The 19,092-nt window shown below is 49.4% G+C and overlaps 1 protein-coding gene across 1 annotated transcript; it reads right to left on the bottom strand.

Annotated features, from left to right (window-relative positions):
* Nucleotides 1–10,106: 10,106 nt before the first annotated feature.
* On the bottom strand, nt 10,107–15,006 carry rrp7a (ribosomal RNA processing 7 homolog A). Its single transcript, XM_078531959.1, has 7 exons — nt 14,920–15,006; nt 14,061–14,203; nt 13,555–13,680; nt 13,164–13,287; nt 12,810–12,907; nt 12,498–12,696; nt 10,107–11,042 (listed from the first exon to the last, which is right to left on the bottom strand). Exons 1-7 carry the CDS (start codon nt 14,966–14,968, stop codon nt 10,957–10,959), a joined length of 825 nt encoding a protein of 274 aa, XP_078388085.1. The 5' UTR covers nt 14,969–15,006; the 3' UTR covers nt 10,107–10,956.
* Nucleotides 15,007–19,092: the final 4,086 nt, after the last annotated feature.

The raw sequence follows: 19,092 nt of genomic DNA, 5'->3' as shown, positions 1-19,092 counted from the left end.
TGGGGCAATCAGGTGGTTTGATCAAACTTTTCACAGCCGAGGAACAGTGGGGCTTGATATTACAGCGCACTACCCCCAGTGAGATGTGACAATACTGAGAGAAGGAAGATAGGAAATTGTGGAGGCCAGAATCTCCCAAGCTTCCTGAGGTATGTGCGGTGCTAGGGGAAATGGCACTCGCACCTACATTCACTTCCCTGTAGTCGATACAATATCTAGTAGATCCATCTGGCTTAGGAACCAACACTGCTGGTGAACTCCAGCCACTTTGGCTGGGCTCAATCAATTGATTGTCCAGAATATGTTGGATCTCTGTTTTTAACTGAGCTTGTTTTTCTGGACTCAACCGATAATGATGTTGTTTTATCGGCACTGAGTCTCCAACATTCACATCATGTTTAGCTTACATAGTACATCCAGATGCATCCTTACAAATTCCCTTATACTTCCTAAGTTACCTTATCAGATCTTTCCTTGGTTCTTCCTCTAAATATGAGAACACCGTGTCTAACTGTCCCAGTATTATCATATTGGCTAGTCAAATTGTAGGAGGTTCACTTTGGGCACTGTCTACTTCTCCTTCTACCTTGTCCTTATGTGAGGTAATGCATTTTGGAAGGTCTAATACAGGCAGGAATTACACAGTAAATGGCAGAACCCTTAAGTGCATCGAGGGGCAGAGGGATCTGGGTGTACAGGTCCACAGGTCACTGAAAGTGGCAACGCAGGTGGATTAGGTAGTCAGGAAGGCATATGGCATGCTTGCCTTCATCGGCAGGGGTATTGAGTATAAAAGCTGGGAAGTCATGCTGCAGCTGTATAGAACCTTGGTTAGGCCACACTTGGAATATTGTGTGCAATTCTGGTCGCCACATTACCAGAAGGATATGGAGGTGTTGGAGAGGGTGCAGAGGAGGTTTACCAGGATGCTGCCTGGTCTGGGGGTTATTAGCTATGAGGAGAGGTTGGAGAAACTCGGATTGTTCTCACTAGAGCGACGGAGATTGAGGGGCGATTTGATAGAAGTTTACAAAATTATGAGTGGCATGGACAGAGCAGATAGTCAGAAGCTTTTTCCCAGGGTGGATGAGTCAATTACTAGGGAACATAGATTTAAGGTGAGAGGAGAAAACTTTAGAGGAGATGTGCGGGGCAAGTTTTTTACGCAGAGGGTAGTGAGTGTCTGGAATTCGCTGCCAGAGGAGGCGGTGGAAGCAGGTACGATAGTGGTGTTTAAGAGGCAGCTTGACAAATGCATGAATAGGATGGGAATAGAGGGATATGGACCCTGGAAGTGCAAAATGTTTTAGTTGCTGGGCAATATGATCGGCGCAGGCTTGGAGGGCCGAAGGACCTATTCCTGTGCTGTACTTTTCTTTGTTCTCTTTATTGTCTCTGTCATCCTCCACTACTCCTACTGCCTGGCACACTTGCTGTGTCTCATCATCTTCTTTGCGATGATTTTGCTTCAACATGTTTATGTGACATAATTATTTCTTCTTCCTACACTCAGGAGTATCTATCAGGTAAGTCACTTTACTAACTCTCTTAACTACCTTGTAGGGGCCACTGAATTTCGCTTTTAGGGGTTCACCCTGCAAAGGTAATAATACCAATACTTCATCTCCAGCTTGGAACGTTCTAGTTGTAGCATTTTGTCTGCCCATTCTTTCATTTTGGCTTGGGAAATGTTTAAATGCTCTCGTGCTACTTTACATTTGAGTCTTTCTAGAAACATGGACACATAATCCAATATGGAGGATTCAACTTTCTGCTTTAGGAACTTTTCCTTAATCACTATTAATGGATCTCTTATTTCATGACCGTAGATCCATTTGAACGGACTAAGTCCAGTAGATTCATTCGGAGAATCTCTGGTAGCAAATAGTAAGAAATGTAATTCTTTGTCCCAATCCTTTGGGTATTCATGGCAATAGGTCTTAATCATGGCTTTGAGAGTCTGATGGTATCTCTCTAAAGCTCCCTGTGTCTATGGGTGATAGGCGGTAGACTTTAATTGTTTGATACCCAAATTGCTGATTATGACCTGGAAAATTTTAGACATGAAGTTAGAACCCTGGTCAGATTGTATTTCAATTGGTAGGCCATAACGAGTGAAAAACTGAGTTAACTTTTCCACTACCACCTTAGCTGTGATTGTTCTTAAAGGGATAGCTTCTGGAAATAGGGTTGTCATATCCATGATTGTCAGGATAAACTGTCCTGCTTCCGTTTTGGGTAATGGTCCTACACAATCTACTAATACCCGACTGAATGGTTCTTCAAAAACTGGTATGGGTGTTAAAGATGCTGGTTTGATTACATGTTGAGGTTTACCTACTACCTGACATGTATGACACGTTTTACAAATTGCACCACATCCTTATGAAGTCTTGGCCAGGTAAATTGCCTGTTTATTGATGCTTGGGTTTTCCTTATTCCTACATGTTCTGCCATCGGTATTTCATGTGCTACTCACAATATCTCCTTACGATATTTGGGCAGTACCACTATCTGATGAACAACTGTCCATTTCTCATCCACAGGTCTATGAAGGTGTCTCCACTTCCTCATCAGAACTCATTTTTAAGGTAATAACACTCCGGAGTTCCGTCAGCCTCAGCTTCAGTGTGAGCTGACTGTGCTAACTTGTTTAACTCTGGATCTGCTTTCTGAGCCTCAATTAATGAAGACATACCAACACTACCTTTGATTTAACCTCACCCTTAAAGAAAGTTTCAGCTCTCTAACATCTGCTTGTGGTATTACTTTGACCTCTGGTGATGGACTTTATTTAGCCATTGCTCTGGTCACCACACACGATGGTAAAATGCCAGGAACTCGTTCTTGTAACTGTTCTGTCTCTTTAACCTCTCTCAGACTTTCTGTGATTATGGGCAAAGCTACAACCTTCACTCCTGCCAAATCATTCCCCAGGAAAAAATCAACTCCATCCACGGGTAATTTCTCACCCACTCCTACAACCACCGACCCAAATAACAAATCACACTCCAATTGCACTTTGTACCATGGAACCGGGATATACTCTCCACTTATCCTGTTTACCAATACTTAAGCTTTCATTGAACTTCTCCATCAAAAGAGTTTGAGTAGCTCCCATTTCCCTTAATATAGTTATGGGTTTAGCTGCATCATTTGGTGAAAAAGGGGTTATCTTCCCTTTAGACAAAAACCCTTTACATCTCTCATCTGCCTTATTCACATCACCTGCATTCACAGCAGTGTTTACCTCCAGACCCTTACTTGTAGCTAAAGTTACAATTTGATCCGTGGCATTTTACTTTTGAGTTCCATTTCCAGACTCACTCTTACAAACTCCAATAAGTCCCATGGGCTTCCCTCACAACTTCCAGCATTCTGGATGAATGTGTCCCACTTTATTACAATGGAAACACTTCGGCCTTTGAGTTTCACCTCCACCCTCAGTACCTTCCTTCCTGATCTGGGGAGGAGATCTCAAGGTATTTCCAGCTATCCATTCTTTACCCTGGCTACTTGCCTTCCTTCCACTCTCCCACTTTCTATCCTTTTTAACTTTATGAGGGTGATGGAAAAAAGGTTTAGTTTTATGGATCAGTTCATAATCGCCAGCCATTACTACTGCCTGTCTAGCAGTTGCAACTCTTTGGTCTTCAACATGGGTTCTTATTACAGAAGGTAGGGAGTTTTTAAATTCTTCCAAGAGAATGGTCTCTCTGAGAACTCCATAGGTAGCTTCAACTCCTAATGCTCGTATCCACCTGTCAAATCTAATTGGCTTAATCCTTCCAAATTCATGGTAAGTTTGCCCAGGCTGTTTCCTTAAATTTCAAAACTTTTGCCTGTATGCTTCAGGGACCAACTCATATGCACTCAAAGTGGCCTTTTTCACCACATCATAATCCCTACAAACCTCCTCTGACAGTGAAGCATAGATTTCCTGCGCTCTACCTGTCAATTTGCTCTGCAAAGGCAATGTCCAGTTTTCCTTTGGCCAGTTCATCTGTTTAGCAATCTTCTCAAATGAAATAAAGAATGCTTCAACATCCCTTTCCTCAAATGTTGGAAGAGCTTGTACAAATTTAAAAATCTCCCCACTGGGTTCTGATCTGGAAATAAGTCCTGCCTCACCTCCTGGTGTCTCTTTTTTAATTGTCAGCGTTTTAAGCTGGAATTCTCTCTCTTTTTCTCTTTCCTCCTTTTCTATTTCTAACTCTCTTTCAAGATCAAGTTTTTGCATTTCCATTTCTCTTTCCTTTTCTGCTGCCTCTAGTTCCAATTTTTTTATTTGCAACTGAATTTGAGCGCATTCCAATGAACCACCCCTTGGAGAACTCGGTCTCTCGGGCATTCCTTCCAGTTTCAAATGCTGTGCCACCTCTTCGATTATCTCTGCCTTCCTGGCTTTGGCAGGCAATCCCACTTATAATTTACTTGCCAACTCGATTAACCTGGCTTTTGGGATCCCTTGTAAGATCGTCAGGGACATCTCTTCCACTTGCAGGAAAGCCTTAGCAGTTTCCAGTGCCATCTTATTTTTGACAGTACAAACCTGGTGTTTTTTTTTAGCTTTTATTACTTACAAAATCTACACCCAAATCGTCGTTGTCTTTTGTTCCAAAATATCATGTCCTAAACCTTTGTCACGACTCACTGGGGATAGTGCGCTGTAATATTAAACCCCTCTGTTCCTCCAGCCGCGACCAATGTGAAAATGTTTGATCAAACCACCAGATTGCCCCAGTTCTACCTAATTTAATTGCTGTTTAATTTAGGTTAACAGAATATGAGCACTAGGTTTATAAACTTAATAAGTAAATAACTGTTTATTGAACAAACTGCTGTTAACCAGTGGCATAGCTTAAACTCTACCCGCTTCTTAAATCCCTATACACATATATACAAGACACACAAAAACATTGATTTTAGGGGTGGGATAAAACAGTTCAATAGCACCAATTCTGGAGAACAGGCTTCGATGAGTTGATTTTGTCTTCCAAATTCCTTTCAGTTCCTGTTGATGACACAAGGTGGTTTCCCAGCACTTTCAGTATTTAGTTCACTGGTTGAGCACTTGCCTTTCAATGTCTCTAATGGTGATTTTCCCCTTCGCCTCTTGACAGGGGTTTTCAGAGAGACAGCAGGTTATAGAGATATGAGAACAGCTAGCTATTATTGTGGAATTATTGGAATCTTCCATACGCAGGAGAAAGAGGTTTTAGGTCCTGTTCCTTTCAGGCTAGGAGCTATTCTTGCTGCACTGCTTCTCACACAAATCCCTGGTCACCTGGTCAGGAGCCAATTAAAATGCTGTTGTCAGGCAGCTCCCTTGACCCAGGACTCCTTTCCGGCACCATCCTGTCTTTCATGGCACACTCTGTTCCAGGACTGCAACATTGTATATATCTCTCATCCTGCTCCAGTGGACATGCCCTTCAAACTACAGCCATAGCCAGCCCAATCCACAGTCGAACAGAAAATAAAAAGATATCTTCCTTCCAACAGAAATAAAAAATGTTCGTTATAGTATCCTTGGATGCATCTCATCTGTTCTCACTCATTTATCAACTTTAAGTACAGCAAACCTTTCTAATACCTGTTCCTGATCAATTTTAACCCATCCAGTCCCACTAATGCCTCCTCTTTCATTATGGCTTGAGCAGCACCTTCTTCCTTGGTAAAGGTGACAGTGTCTTCCCCACCATGAACCTTTTCTGAACTGCCTCCAATGCAAATCCATCCATCCTTAATTAAGGAGACCAAACTGTACACCAACGTCCAGGTGAGATCTCACCAGTGTCCTGCATGGCTGTAACAAGACCTCCCTGGTTTTATACTCCATCCCCCTTGCAATAAAGCCCAACATTTAATTTGCTTTCCTAATTACATGCTAAGAAGTCGGCATGCTGACTTTTTGTGATTCATGTACAAGGACACAAAGATCCTTCGGACTGCAGCATTCTGTGAACTATCACTATTTAAATAATATTCTGTTTATTCTAAAATAAAAACAGAAAATGCTGGAAAAACTTAGCAGGTCTGGCTATGGAAAGAGAGTATTTTTTTGCAAAAATATACTTAATTCATAAAATATCTAAAAGAACATTACAAAACATTTTAAATTGTTATCACAGAAAGTGCAATGAATTCACATTTTCTACATCGATTGTGTCGCACTCTGAGGTGCTTTAACACAATAAAAAGAACAGTACAAACATTTCAAAATGGTCATTACAGAAAGTGTAATGATATTCAGATTATCTACATAGATCATGTTGCACTCTGAGGTGTTTCAACACAGTTGCATTTAATACATACAGTGAGGAACATGCTTACAGTCCAAGGGGTTCTATACAATTCCCAGCCCCTCGGTGCACTATGACTGAAAGGCCTTAGTCCCTCAGCACGTAGTCCTGGACCTTGGAATGTGCCAGTCTGCAACACTCGGTCGGGGACAACTCTTTGTGCTGGAAGACCAACAGGTTTCAGGCAGACCAAAGAGCGTCTTTCACCGAGTTGATGATCCTCCAGCTGCAGTTGATGTTTGTCTCGGTGTGTGTCCCTGGGAACAGCCCGTAGAGCACAGAGTCCTGTGTCACAGAACTGCTCGGGATGAACCTCGACAGAAACCACTGCATCTCTCTCCAGACCTTCTTTGCAAAGGCACAATCCACAAGGAGGTGAATAACGGTCTCTTCCCCACCACAGCCACCTCGAGGGCAACGTGCAGAGGGGGTGAGACTCCTGGCGTGTAGGAAGGATCTGACGGGGAGGGCCTTTCTCACCACCAGCCAAGCTACATCATTGTGCTTGTTGGAAAGTTCTGGCGATGAGGCATTCTGCCAAATGATTTTGACAGTCTGCTCGGGGAACCATCCCACAGGATCCACCATCTCCTTTTCCCGCAGGATCTCTAGGATGTTACGACAGTTAACGTTGCATCCGTATAACTTTCCTTCAGAGCTGTTTTTTCTGTCTTTTCTGCCAAAGTGGACAACCTCACTTTTTCCCACATTATACTCCATCTGCCAATTTTTTCCCCACTCACTTAGCCTACCTATATCCCTTTGTATCCCGCTCAAAACTTGCTTTCCTACCTATCGTTGTATCATCTGCAAATTTGCTACAATATAGTTGGTCCCTTCATCCAGTCATTAAAGGAATCATAAATCGTTGGGGGCCAAAGCACTGATCCCTGCAACATTCCTCTCGTCATAGTGACCACCGTTGTTCACCTCCTTGTGGATTGTGCCTTTGCAAAGAAGGTCTGGAGAGAGATGCAGTGGTTTCTGTCGAGGTTCATCCTGAGCAGTTCTGTGACACAGGACTCTGTGCTCTACGGGCTGTTCCCAGGGACACACACCGAGACAAACATCAACTGCAGCTGGAGGATCATCAACTCGGTGAAAGACGCTCTTTGGTCTGCCCGAAACTTGTTGGTCTTCCAGCGCAAAGAGTTGTCCCCGACCGAGTGTTGCAGACTGGCACATTCCAAGGTCCAGGACTACGTGCTGAGGGGCGCACTAAAGCTTGGGGCAGCCGCTGCAAAGGCGCAATGGGGAAAGGTCGCTGTCTAAGACCTTTTAGCCACAGTGCACCGATGGACTGAAAACTGTAAAACCTCTTGGGCTTTGTGCACCAAAGAACATTTGACATGAAATGTGAATGCACATTGTAAATATAAGCTGTAAAGGCGAGTGTAGGGAGACGCCTCATGAACTATATTGAAAGAAACTGATCTGTACTGCACTTTATGTATCTTTAAACATTTTATGAATAAAGTATACTTTTGGGGAAAAAAATTGCTAGACTGACACACCATTACAGTACTGAGGGAGTGCTGTACTGTTGGAAGTGCAGTATTTCAGATGAGACCACAAACCAAAGCTCTGAATAATCTCTGAGGTGGAGGTAAAAGATCCCATGGCACCATTTGTGAAGCAGGGGAGTCATTTCTGGTGTCCTGGCCAACATTTATCCCTCAACCAACATGATTTAAAAATAAATTATCCGGTACTGGAGCTAATTTAAACAGCACTTTCAATGAGTTGGCACAGAACAGACACAAATGGGCAGAATGCCCTCTCTCTGTTGTAAAATTCTATACCTTTTCAATTTTATGAGAAACCCCTTCCATAATCTTTCAACACCGTCATTTCTCAAGGGCAGTTAGGGATGAACAATAAATGCTGTCTGAGCCAGCAATGCCCACATCCTGTGTAAGAATATAAAAAACCCAACAACAGGAAGACTGAGGCTCCCTGTTGGATCCATATGGAACTACATGCATGCTGGCCACATAGGATGAGGACACCTGTTGGAAGTAAATGGAACTACGACAGTTTCCCTCCAACGGTCTACAAGAGACCAGGGAAGCCATTCAGCCTTAGTTCAGATTTCGCCACCCCAGCTCCACCCTTGCAGTTAACCCGACTTCTCACCTTCACAACCCAATCCAGCACCACCTTCATCTGTTACTGTCTGTGAAAAGCTTCCTGATTTTAGTCTAAAAAAACGACCTATTACCAGTTTGAAGTTGCCTGTGTGACTCAGTCATATCCTCCGTCACCTTTTCCACCTCATTTCTTATTATATTTTGCCTCTATAAAACCACTCTCAGCAGAAGCCTGATTTTAACACCGTGGAGAAAACGCTTTCTGAGGCCTTGGGGAGGGACTAACATCCGACTATGAAGAAAACCATCTTTGCCCGAACCCATCAAAGACGCAAGTTTGTGCATTCCACCTCAGAAAGCGTGAAGCCAAACGCCAGCTTAAAGTAACCTGGTGTGGAGCAACACTGACGCATTGCGAGCACCCTATCTACTTAGGAGTCACCCCTGACAGATGCCTCACCTTCAAGAACCACATCGAAAAGACAAAGGCAAAAGTGAGCGCACGAAACAACATCCTGAATAAGCTCACTAACACTAAATGGGGAGCAAGCTCGAAAACATTGCGAACCAGTGCACTTGCTCTTTGCTATTCCACTGCCGAATATGCCTGCCCTGCATGGGAAAGATCTACCCATGCTAAGAAGATGGATGCTGTTCCGAATGCAAGCTGCTGACTTATCACAGGTTGTTTAAAACCAACAAACACCAACAGCCTATATATCCTGGCGGGTATCGCTCCCCTTGATATAAGAAGAATGGTAGCCAGCAAGAAAGAGCGACTCCGTCAAACATCAGATGAGAGACACCCTCTACATGGTCATATACCTACACCCAGCCGCCTAAAGTCAAGGAAGAGCTTCATGAACAGTGTTGTTCCATTACAATCAACCCCATCTGAAGCCCGCATCGCCTTGTGGAAAGACCGGCTCACCAGTCTCGAACAACCCCCAGCGATGGAAATTCTAACGGATGAAAGCCTTTACCCAGGAGCTAATTGTAACTGGGCAACCTGGAAGTGCCTTAACAGATTTAGGACTGGTGTAGGTCGTTCAAAGGTGTCACTAAGCAAATGGGGATATACAACCTGCCCGACAACTGGTGAATGTGGAACTGAGCCACAGACTATGCAACATTTCCTGCAATGTCTATCGCTAGAGGAACCCTACATTGTTGCAGATCTTGCCGAATTCAACAACCAGGCGCAAAAATGTGTCCAGTTCTGGCTGGGCCATGTATAGACTGTCCGTGGACACGATAAGAAGCTGAATCCTGAGGCTCTTCAGCCTTTCCCCCTCACTTGGAGAGAATAGTCCTGTGGCTCCTCACTCCACTGCTCCCATAGCACCAACACCTTCCAAACCCGCAACCACTACCATCTAGAAAGACAAGGGCAGCAGACACATGGGAACACCACCACCTGCAAGTTCCCCTCCAAGTCACTCACCATCCTGACTTGGAAATATATCGGCCGTTCCTTCACTGTCGCTGGGTCAAAATCCTGGAACTCCCTCCCTAACAGCACTGTGGGTGTACCTACACCACATGGACTGCAGCGGCTCAAGAAGGCAGCTCACCACCACCTTCTCAAGGGCAACTAGGGATGGGCAATAAATGCTGGCCCAGCCAGCGACGCCCACATCCCGTGAATGAATAATTTTTTTTAAAAAGCTGAACAACCCCCTTGTATCTGAATGACCAGAACTGGACACAGTTTGCAAGAGATAACTGGATTTATTTATGAAAATCTTAGGGCAGGGCTTCCCAAACTGTGGATCAGGACCTCCAGCGGGGTCACGAGTTCCAAAGCAACAATGGCGGCCAGGCTGAGGATTGAGAATGGCGAGGCTCCTTTAAATATTTGCGCTTTCTTTCCCCCTGTCGGTGGGCGAGGCCTAAGCGTCTGCTCTCTGGGGTCTGACTGCAACCACGGCCTGAAACATTGTGGGTCTTTGCTTTATCCAGGGAAACCCCAGCGGTTTTAACACCCCACCCCATGTCAACGGCCCAACCCCCCCATTACCTCCACCCCTGCTCAACAAACCCACCCACCACTGCTCAACAACTCGGTAACACTGCTGCCCCCTCAACTTTCACTCCGGGGTCACGTGAAGTCTGAAGCATTAAAATGGGGTCACCCTCGGAAAAAATTAGGGAAGCATCGTCTTAGGGGTTCTAAACCATATCGTCCAGAAAAACGGCTGAAACATTCAGAAAACAGAATGTGCAGAAGAAGCATTTTAATCAGTGACTAGTTCCCAGTGAGAGAAAACAGCCTCCAGATCCAGTTGTGTACTAGGCTTGGAGATTCCACTCTCAGAAACATATAACACTACCCTGACCCCCAGGACGTGACCCTATCATGACCCCCAGGACACAACCCCACCCTGACCCCACAGGACCCAGGTAACGACCCCACCCTGACCCCTCAGGACCCAGGTCATGATCCCACCCTGATTCCGCCCGCCACCCCCCTCCCTCAGGATCAAATTCCCCCTCTCTCTCGGCCCTAACCCCGGAGTGAGTCTCCCACCCAGTCCCAGCTCCTACAGGCCAAGGGGGCTTCAAAAAGGTTTGAATTTGCGCTCGGCCCTCAGTAATGCGATCTTCTGTTTATCCTCTTCAAATTTCTTCCGAAGCTGAGCGATATCTGCAAACAGAGACAATAAGCGATCAGGATGGAGCCTCAAACTAACCAGAGACAGTCCCAGCTCGGGCCGCACCGGAACTCTGAGGCTGCTCGAACCTCGTCTCTCTCACTTTCCTTTCACACTAACCTCTTTCCTCCCCCATATTTACTGAGCCCCAGATCAGCTGGTCTGTAACCAGCGGGAGAGACGTATTGAGGCCAATTAACCAACATCAAGGACCAGCCTCTCAAACAACATGCACCTCACAACCCACCTCGCCGTGCCCCCTGACCCCCTGACCCCCCCATCGCCGTGCCCCCTGAACCCCCCTCGCCGTGCCCCCGACACCCCTCGCCGTGCCCTCTGAACCCTCCTCGCCGTGCCCTCTGAACCCTCCTCACCGTGCCCCCTGACCCCCATCGCCGTGCCCCCTGACCCCCCTCGCCGTGCCCCCTGACCCCCCTCGCCGTGCCCCCTGACCCCCATCACCGTGCCCCCTGACCCCCATCGCCGAGCCCCTGACCCCCTCGCCGTGCCCCCTGACCCCCCTCGCCGTGCCCCCTGACCCCCTCGCCGTGCCCCCTGACCCCCCATCGCCATGCCCCTGACCCCCATCGCCGTGCCCCCTGACCCCCCTCGCCGTGCCCCCTGACCCCCCTCGCGTGCCCCCTCAATCCCCCTCGCCGTGCCCCCTGACCCCCCTCGCCGTGCCCCCTGACCCCCCTCGCGTGCCCCCTCAATCCCCCTCGCCGTGCCCCCTGACCCCCCTCGCCGTGCCCCCTCAATCCCCCTCGCCGTGCCCCCGAACCTCCCTTGCCGTGCCCCCGACCCCCCTCGCCGTGCCCCCTCAATCCCCCTCGCCGTGCCCCCTGACCCCCTCACCGAGCCCCCTGAACCCCTCGCCGAGCCCCTGACCCCCCTCGCCGAGCCCCTGACCCCCCTCGCCGTGCCCCCTGAACCCCCCCTCGCCGTGCCCCCGAACCCCCATCACCGTGCCCCCTGACCCCACCATCGCCGTGCCCCCTGACCCCACCATCGCCGTGCCCCCTGACCCCACCATCGTCGTGCCCCCTGAACCCCCCTCGCTGTGCCCCCTCAATCCCCCTCGCCGTGCCCCCTGACCCCACCATCGCCGTGCCCCCTGACCCCACCATCGTCGTGCCCCCTGAACCCCCTCGCTGTGCCCCCTCAATCCCCCTCGCCGTGCCCCCTGACCCCACCATCGCCGTGCCCCCTGACCCCACCATCGTCGTGCCCCCTGAACCCCCCTCGCTGTGCCCCCGAACCCCCATCGCCGTGCCCCCTGACCCCACCATCGCCGTGCCCCCTGACCCCACCATCGCCGTGCCCCCTGACCCCACCATCGCCGTGCCCCCTGACCCCACCATCGCCGTGCCCCCTGACCCCACCATCGCCGTGCCCCCTGACCCCACCATCGCCGTGCCCCCTGACTCTGTGTTGCCCCCCTGACTCACGTTCCCGTTTTGTTTCCCGGTGTTGCCAGCTGTAGAAGTTCAGCAGTTCCTTCTGAGCCCGTTTGCGTTTCTCCCGTTGGATCAGCCGCAGGTTTCCCGCCTCAGTCCGGGGAATTCCCGGACGCCGACCCTTCCTGGTCACCTTCACCCAGCCATCCTCGTCCGGGACGCCATCTTCCGCCTCTTCCAGGGCCTCCATCTGGGAACAGAACAAACAGCCCGAGGTAACGTGGAAGCCAAGCAAAGCCCCGACTATCCTCCAATCCCGCTCTCCGACCCCCCTCTCCCTATACATCCCCCCCTCTCCCATACCTCCGCCACTTTCTGGTCGTGTTGCTTCATGAACTGGTCGATCTCCGTCTGAAGCTCCCCTGCGTCAATGATCCTGGAGGAATAATCCTGGATCCATTCTGGAAGGAACAAAGAGAAAGGATCAGGTCCTGCACCGGCCAATCACAGGCCCTGCTTTGTTGCGGACAAAGGAACCTCATTCCTCTCCTGGCTGATTCCCCACCCCTGCCTGTAACCAGGACCCCCCGACTCCCGCCCGCACTACCCCACCACCCCCCCCGCCTGAACCATCTCCCCCACCCCCAACCCTCCACACACCACCAGCACCCTCCCCCATCCCCTCGCGCTCTGTTGTCGGTCAGTCTGGGTACTCACTCTGTAGGCCTGTTTTGACAGGGCGCTCACTCGTAGACAAGACCCAGGGTTCTCGGGGTTTCGAGGACACAGCAGCTTTCACTCCGGCCGAGCTCTTAAACACCACGTAGGCCACTCGGAAACCCTGCAGCGAGAGGAGAGTCAGACAGCGCGTGGAGGGGAAAATTGGGAACGCTGATCCCTGGGTCCCGACCCCTGAGCTGCCCTGGAATGGGCTGGTCTGGGCCAAGACTGTGTCCCCCAAGGACCCCCACCCCACCCCAGCTCCATACCAGCATCACAACCAGGGGTCACTCCAGAGCCTAATGTCCCTTTCTCAAGGGTGATAAGGGATGGGCGACATATACTGGCTAAGCTCACATCCCCATGAAAAATTTTTGAAAGTACATACCTGTACAGACCGGCCAGAGAAGAACTTTGATTTCTGTGTCTCTGATTTGTCGCTTGGGCCTGGCTTTTCCTGTAGTTCCACTGAGGTCACGGATCCACATTGTGAAAACAACCTGTGCACACACTCCTAAACCCAAACACAAAGAAAGGGGCACAAACTTTACACAGCTCAACCAACATAAAAACAGACAAGGTTACTCTCCTGCAGCTTCAGAAATAGCCCCACGGGCCAGGACTGTCTGCAGGGTCAGCAGTGGACAGGCGCTTCCTCACATGGTCGATCAGCCGAGGTCATTCATCACCTCTCCCCACCCCCAGCCAGTGGATGCTCTCACTGCACCCCCCAGAGACTCCCATCAACAGATGCAACAGGCCACACGCGAACCCTTCACCCAACCCCAGGGTCCCTCATCCATCACCCCCCGATCCATAGCTCTTCAACCCCTCAGCCCCCAGCATCCCTGACCCTTCACCTCCAGCCCCCCACCACCACCGACGGGTCGTTACCTGGCTGATGTACGGGGGCAGGTTGAGGACAAACAGGGTCCGGTCCTGGGGGCGGCTCCGATCAGCAGTGTCACGGACCCGGTGCAGCTTCACAAAGAGATGGCGGGAGGCACGGCTCCTGTTGGAGAATCGGAGCGGGATGACTGGGGGAGGGAGAGGGAGAGATGAGTCTGGGAGCCCACACTCCACCATCCACCTGGGTCTCCACCCCAGATCCCTGACCCCTGCCCCATCACCCGCTTCCCCCCCCCCATCACCCGCTTCCCCCCATCACCCGCTCCCCCACCATCACCCGCTTCCCCCCATCACCCGCTTCCCCCCCCCCATCACCCGCTTCCCCCCCACCCCATCACCCGCTTCCCCCCCCCCATCACCCGCTTCCCCCCCATCACCCGCTTCCCCCCCACCCCATCACCCGCTTCCCCCCCCACCCCATCACCCGCTTCCCCCCCCACCCCATCACCCGCTTCCCCCCCCCATCACCCGCTTCCCCCCCATCACCCGCTTCCCCCCCACCCCATCACCCGCTTCCCCCCCCATCACCCGCTTCCCCCCCCCATCACCCGCTTCCCCCCCCCATCACCCGCTTCCCCCCCCCATCACCCGCTTCCCCCCCCCATCACCCGCTTCCCCCCCACCCCATCACCCGCTTCCCCCCCCCATCACCCGCTTCCCCCCCCCATCACCCGCTTCCCCCCCATCACCCGCTTCCCCCCCATCACCCGCTTCCACCCCCCCCCATCACCCGCTTCCCCCCCATCACCCGCTTCCACCCCACCCCATCACCCGCTTCCACCCCCCCCCATCACCCGCTCTCCCGCCCCCCCCCCTCCCCGGCATCACCCGCTCCCCCCGGTACCGGTGAAATCTCCCACCGCGCTTCCCCCTCCGACCCTGGGCGGCGCCATCTTGGATAAACGTCACGACGAGTAGTCCCGCCCATTCTTGATCATTAGCGAATGAGAAACAACAGTATGCGCATGCGCGTGATAGAGGACGCGCACGCGCACCTTCCGCCAGGCGCGGAGCTGCGCATGCGCGGCACTTAGTACCCCTCCAGCTCCATCTCTGATCATGGCTGATGTCCTTGTTGATCAAAAATCTGTCTAACTCAGCCCTGAATATATCCCATGGCAGAGCCTCCATGGCTCTCTCTAGGGAAGATAACCCTCTGAGAGAATAAATCCCTCCTCATCGTCTTAACTGGGAGCAGGGTGACTAACATCCCTAATTTCCCGGGATTGTGAGACCAGGGTCCCTGTGTCCCGGGTGAAATGCAGCCAGGACGCTGCTTTTCCCATAGTCCGGCCCTTTAAATCTCACGCATCACATTTTCCAGCTATTGATCTGTAGCTTACGGCACTTCAAGGGCATATCAAAGTATTTCTTTAAATGTGTTAGGGTTTCTGCTTCTACTACCCTTTCAGACAGTGAGTTCCAGATCCCTACCACCCTCTGGGTGAAAGAAAAACTCAGCAGGTCTGACAGCGTCTGCGGAGAGGAACACAGTTGACGTTTCGAGTCTGATGAAGAGTCTTACGGACTCGAAACGTCAACTGTGTCCCTCTCCGCAGACGCTGTCAGACCTGCTGAGTCTTTCCAGCTATTTTTGTTTTTGTTTCAGGCTATTCAATCTCTCCTTATGACTAAAATTCTCCATACCTGGGAACACCGATGTAAGTCTCCTCTGTATCTTCACTCGGGCAACCACACCCTTCCTGTAATGTAGTAACCAGAACTATACACAGTACTACAGCTGTGATCTAACTAGTGTTTTGTACCACTCTAAAATAACCTCCCAGATCTTATACTCTCTGCCTCAGCGAATGAAGTATGCAAGTATCCCTGTTACAGACAGACAGAGGGGGATTAATTTAAACAGCCCTAATTTCTCCTCTCACCACCAGTCTGTAAACAGAAAGGTGTTTTGGCTTGCTTCCTCCTTTATAAGCAGTGGCATATTTCCCAAATCCTCTGTTTTGCCGTGATCCAATTTCTATTAATAATCTCCACAGCAAACCTGGGATTGCGTCCATCCTCAGGGTTAATTTATTTGCATACACTCCAAACATGGGAGGTAGGTCACAACTTAGCTTCCTGCGCACTCATACAGTAAAAAGAGGAATAGAGAAAATAAAGATTTACAGGGAAAAGACCACAGAGAAAAGAATTATTGTTTCACATGGGTCCAAAGTCCAGAATCAAATTCCAACGAGATTCCAACGAAATTCCATCTTCCGCTTTATCTGGAGGTCGAAAATGGATCGTGTCCGCAGGGACGCGATGTACAAGCCTCTAGATAAAGGGGGAAAAAACGTGCCCAACATCGCCCTCATACTGATGGCCACCTTTGTGTGTGGCTGCATCAAGCGGTGCGTAGACCCTCAGTACGCAAACACCAAGTGTCACTACGTGCTGAGGTTCTACCTGTCCCCGGTGTTGCGAAGGATGGGTCTGGCCACGCTGCCGCGGAACGCTCCAAGTAGTTGGACCGTGCCGTACCACCTGTCCCTGGTGGAAAAATTTATGCAGAAAAACACCTTTGACCACAAGTCCATCAGGCAGTGGTCAGCACGTAACGTCCTAGAGGCCCTGAGGGAAAAGGAGAGGGTGGACCCTGTGGGATGGTTCCCCGAGCAGACTGTCAAAGTCATTTGGCAGAACGCCTCATCGCCAGAACTTTCCAACAAGCACCAAGACGTAGCTTGGCTGGTGGTGAGAAAGGCCCTCCCCGTCAGATCCTTCCTACACGCCAGGAGGCTCACCCCCTCTGCACGTTGCCCTCGAGGTGGCTGTGGTGGGGAAGAGACCGTTGTTCACCTCCTTGTGGATTGTGCCTTTGCAAAGAAAGTCTGGAGAGAGATGCAGTGGTTGCTGTCGAGGTTCATCCCGAGCAGTTCTGTGACACAGGACTCTGTGCTCTACGGGCTGTTCCCAGGGACACACACCGAGACAAACATCAACTGCAGCTGGAGGATCATCAACTCGGTGAAAGACGCGCTTTGGTCTGCCCGAAACTTGTTGGTCTTCCAGCACAAAGAGTTGTCCCCGACCGATTGTTGCGGACTGGCACAATCCAAAGTCCAGGACTACGTGCTGAGGGACGCACTAAAGCTTGGGGCAGCTGCCGCAAAGGCGCAATGGGGAAGGGTCGCTGTCTAAGACCTTTCTACCACAGCGCACCGAGAGACTGGGAACTGTTTAGAGCCCCTCGGGCTGTACAGATCAAAATGAAAGGCTGTAAATGATTGTAATATTGTTTGTACTGATGCACCTGGTGATACATTTTGTAAAAGTTTAACCTGGATTGTACCCTTGTAATGTTGTTTTTGAAATGGTTTGGAATGTGATTGAAGATATTTTATGAATAAAGTATATTTTTACAAAAAAAAAAAAAATCAAATTCCAACGAGATATTTCTTCATGGAGGTTAACAGGTTGAAAACCGATGCTATTTAATTCACTTATCCAGTGGAGAAGACTTCACCCAATGAGATCGGCACGCAGAGATGAATCAGTTTTGTAGGCAATGGTACAGAAGTTCCAGTAGAAACGGTGTAGATGAGGCCAGGTATTCAAACCTGGACAGAGCCCTTTCTCTGTGCTGCTGCTAGTTAGATGGTAAAATGACAGACTGAGCTTTGCAGCTCCACAAGGCAATACTGGTTCCACAAGCTAGGTCCCATGTCACTTCCATCTCTCCACATTGTCTTCGACAAGGGATGTGTATCTCTTCTCTGGATCTCCAAGATGGTTAAATGTTCCAACCATTAAGACTTGAAAGAAAGGTTGCAGGATCCTTTGTCCTAGCAGACAAATAGAATCCGGTTGGCCAATCTGAGTTAGGAAATGCAGAAGACCTTTGTGCAGTTCTCTTTGAATTTGGTCTCTGCAGCCCACAGTGGCATTGTTAACAGCATTTGCTGCTCCCAGTGCGGTCTCCAACATTGGAGAGACCAAACACAGACTGGGTGACTGCTTTGCGGTCTGTCCACAAGCATGACCCAGACCTTCCTGTCGCTTGCCATTTCAACACACCACCCTGCTCTCATGCCCACATGTACGTCCTTGGCCTGCTGCAATGTTCCAGTGAAGCTTAACGCAAACTCTGGAGGAACAGCACCTCATCTTCCGACTAGGCTCTTTACAGCCTTCTGGACTTAACACTGAGTTCAACAACTTCAGATCATGAACTCTCTCCTCCATCCTCATCCCTTTTCTTCAATATTTATATATAATATATATATATATATACCCACCTATTTCTATTATTATTTAAAAAATTTATTTCCATTCATTGTTTTATCCCCAACTTTTAGCCTATTTCAATCTTTTTTCCCACACAGTCCCCTCCCCCCACTCCACCCCCACTAGGGCCATCTGTCACTTGTTCATCCTGCTTTCTACTCTTAACGTCAGCATTAGCACCTCCTTTAGCCAGTATCACAATCAACACCCCTTCGACCTTTTGTTTATGACATCTTTTGCAATCTCTCCTTTGCCTCCACCCATCACTAGCCTTCCATCCAGCTTCACCTGTCCCACCCCCCTTAAACAGTATACATTTCACCACACATCTATTTCTCTTTAGTTCTGAAGAAGAGTCATACAGACTCGAAACGTTAGCTCTGTCTTTCTCTCCACAAATGCTGTCAGACCTGCTGAGTTTTTCCAGCAATTTTTGTTTTTGTTGTGGGATTGTTAATGTCTCTTCAGAAATAACAATGTGCAAGTTTCTTCTGCCAGATAGTTCCTTTTGTTCAGGGTCACAGACAGACATAGATTCAGGTATTTTAAGCTCTTTGTCCAGTATCAAAATTTTAGGAATGGCCATGAGGATATCTATATATTTAATAAAAATATACAGTGTGAAGACTTCTTATCCACAGAACTAACTATTCTGTTACCGACAGTATTCTGTGGACACACATTCCAAGGTCCCTCTGTTCCTCTACACTTCTCAGTATCCTACTGTTTACAAAGTATTCTCGTCTTGTTTGCTCTTTCCACATCCATTACCTCACACTTCTCT

The sequence above is a fragment of the Cetorhinus maximus genome, chromosome 29, assembly GCF_964194155.1.
Source record: "Cetorhinus maximus chromosome 29, sCetMax3.hap1.1, whole genome shotgun sequence".
NCBI lineage: Eukaryota > Metazoa > Chordata > Chondrichthyes > Lamniformes > Cetorhinidae > Cetorhinus > Cetorhinus maximus.
Note: the sequence above shows the minus strand (reverse complement) of the source record. Positions and strands in the feature narration are given on the sequence as shown.

Bases quoted from the DNA above. Each gene is read 5' to 3' on its own strand.
- rrp7a (XM_078531959.1), bottom strand. From the start codon at position 14,968: ATGGCGCCGCCCAGGGTCGGAGGGGGAAGCGCGGTGGGAGATTTCACC. The intron at 14,204-14,919 runs GTACCGGGGGGA...TCCCTCCCCCAG, and splicing joins CGCGGTGGGAGATTTCACCG to TCATCCCGCTCCGATTCTCC. The intron at 13,288-13,554 runs GTATGTACTTTC...CTCTCGCTGCAG, and splicing joins TCTCTGGCCGGTCTGTACAG to GGTTTCCGAGTGGCCTACGT.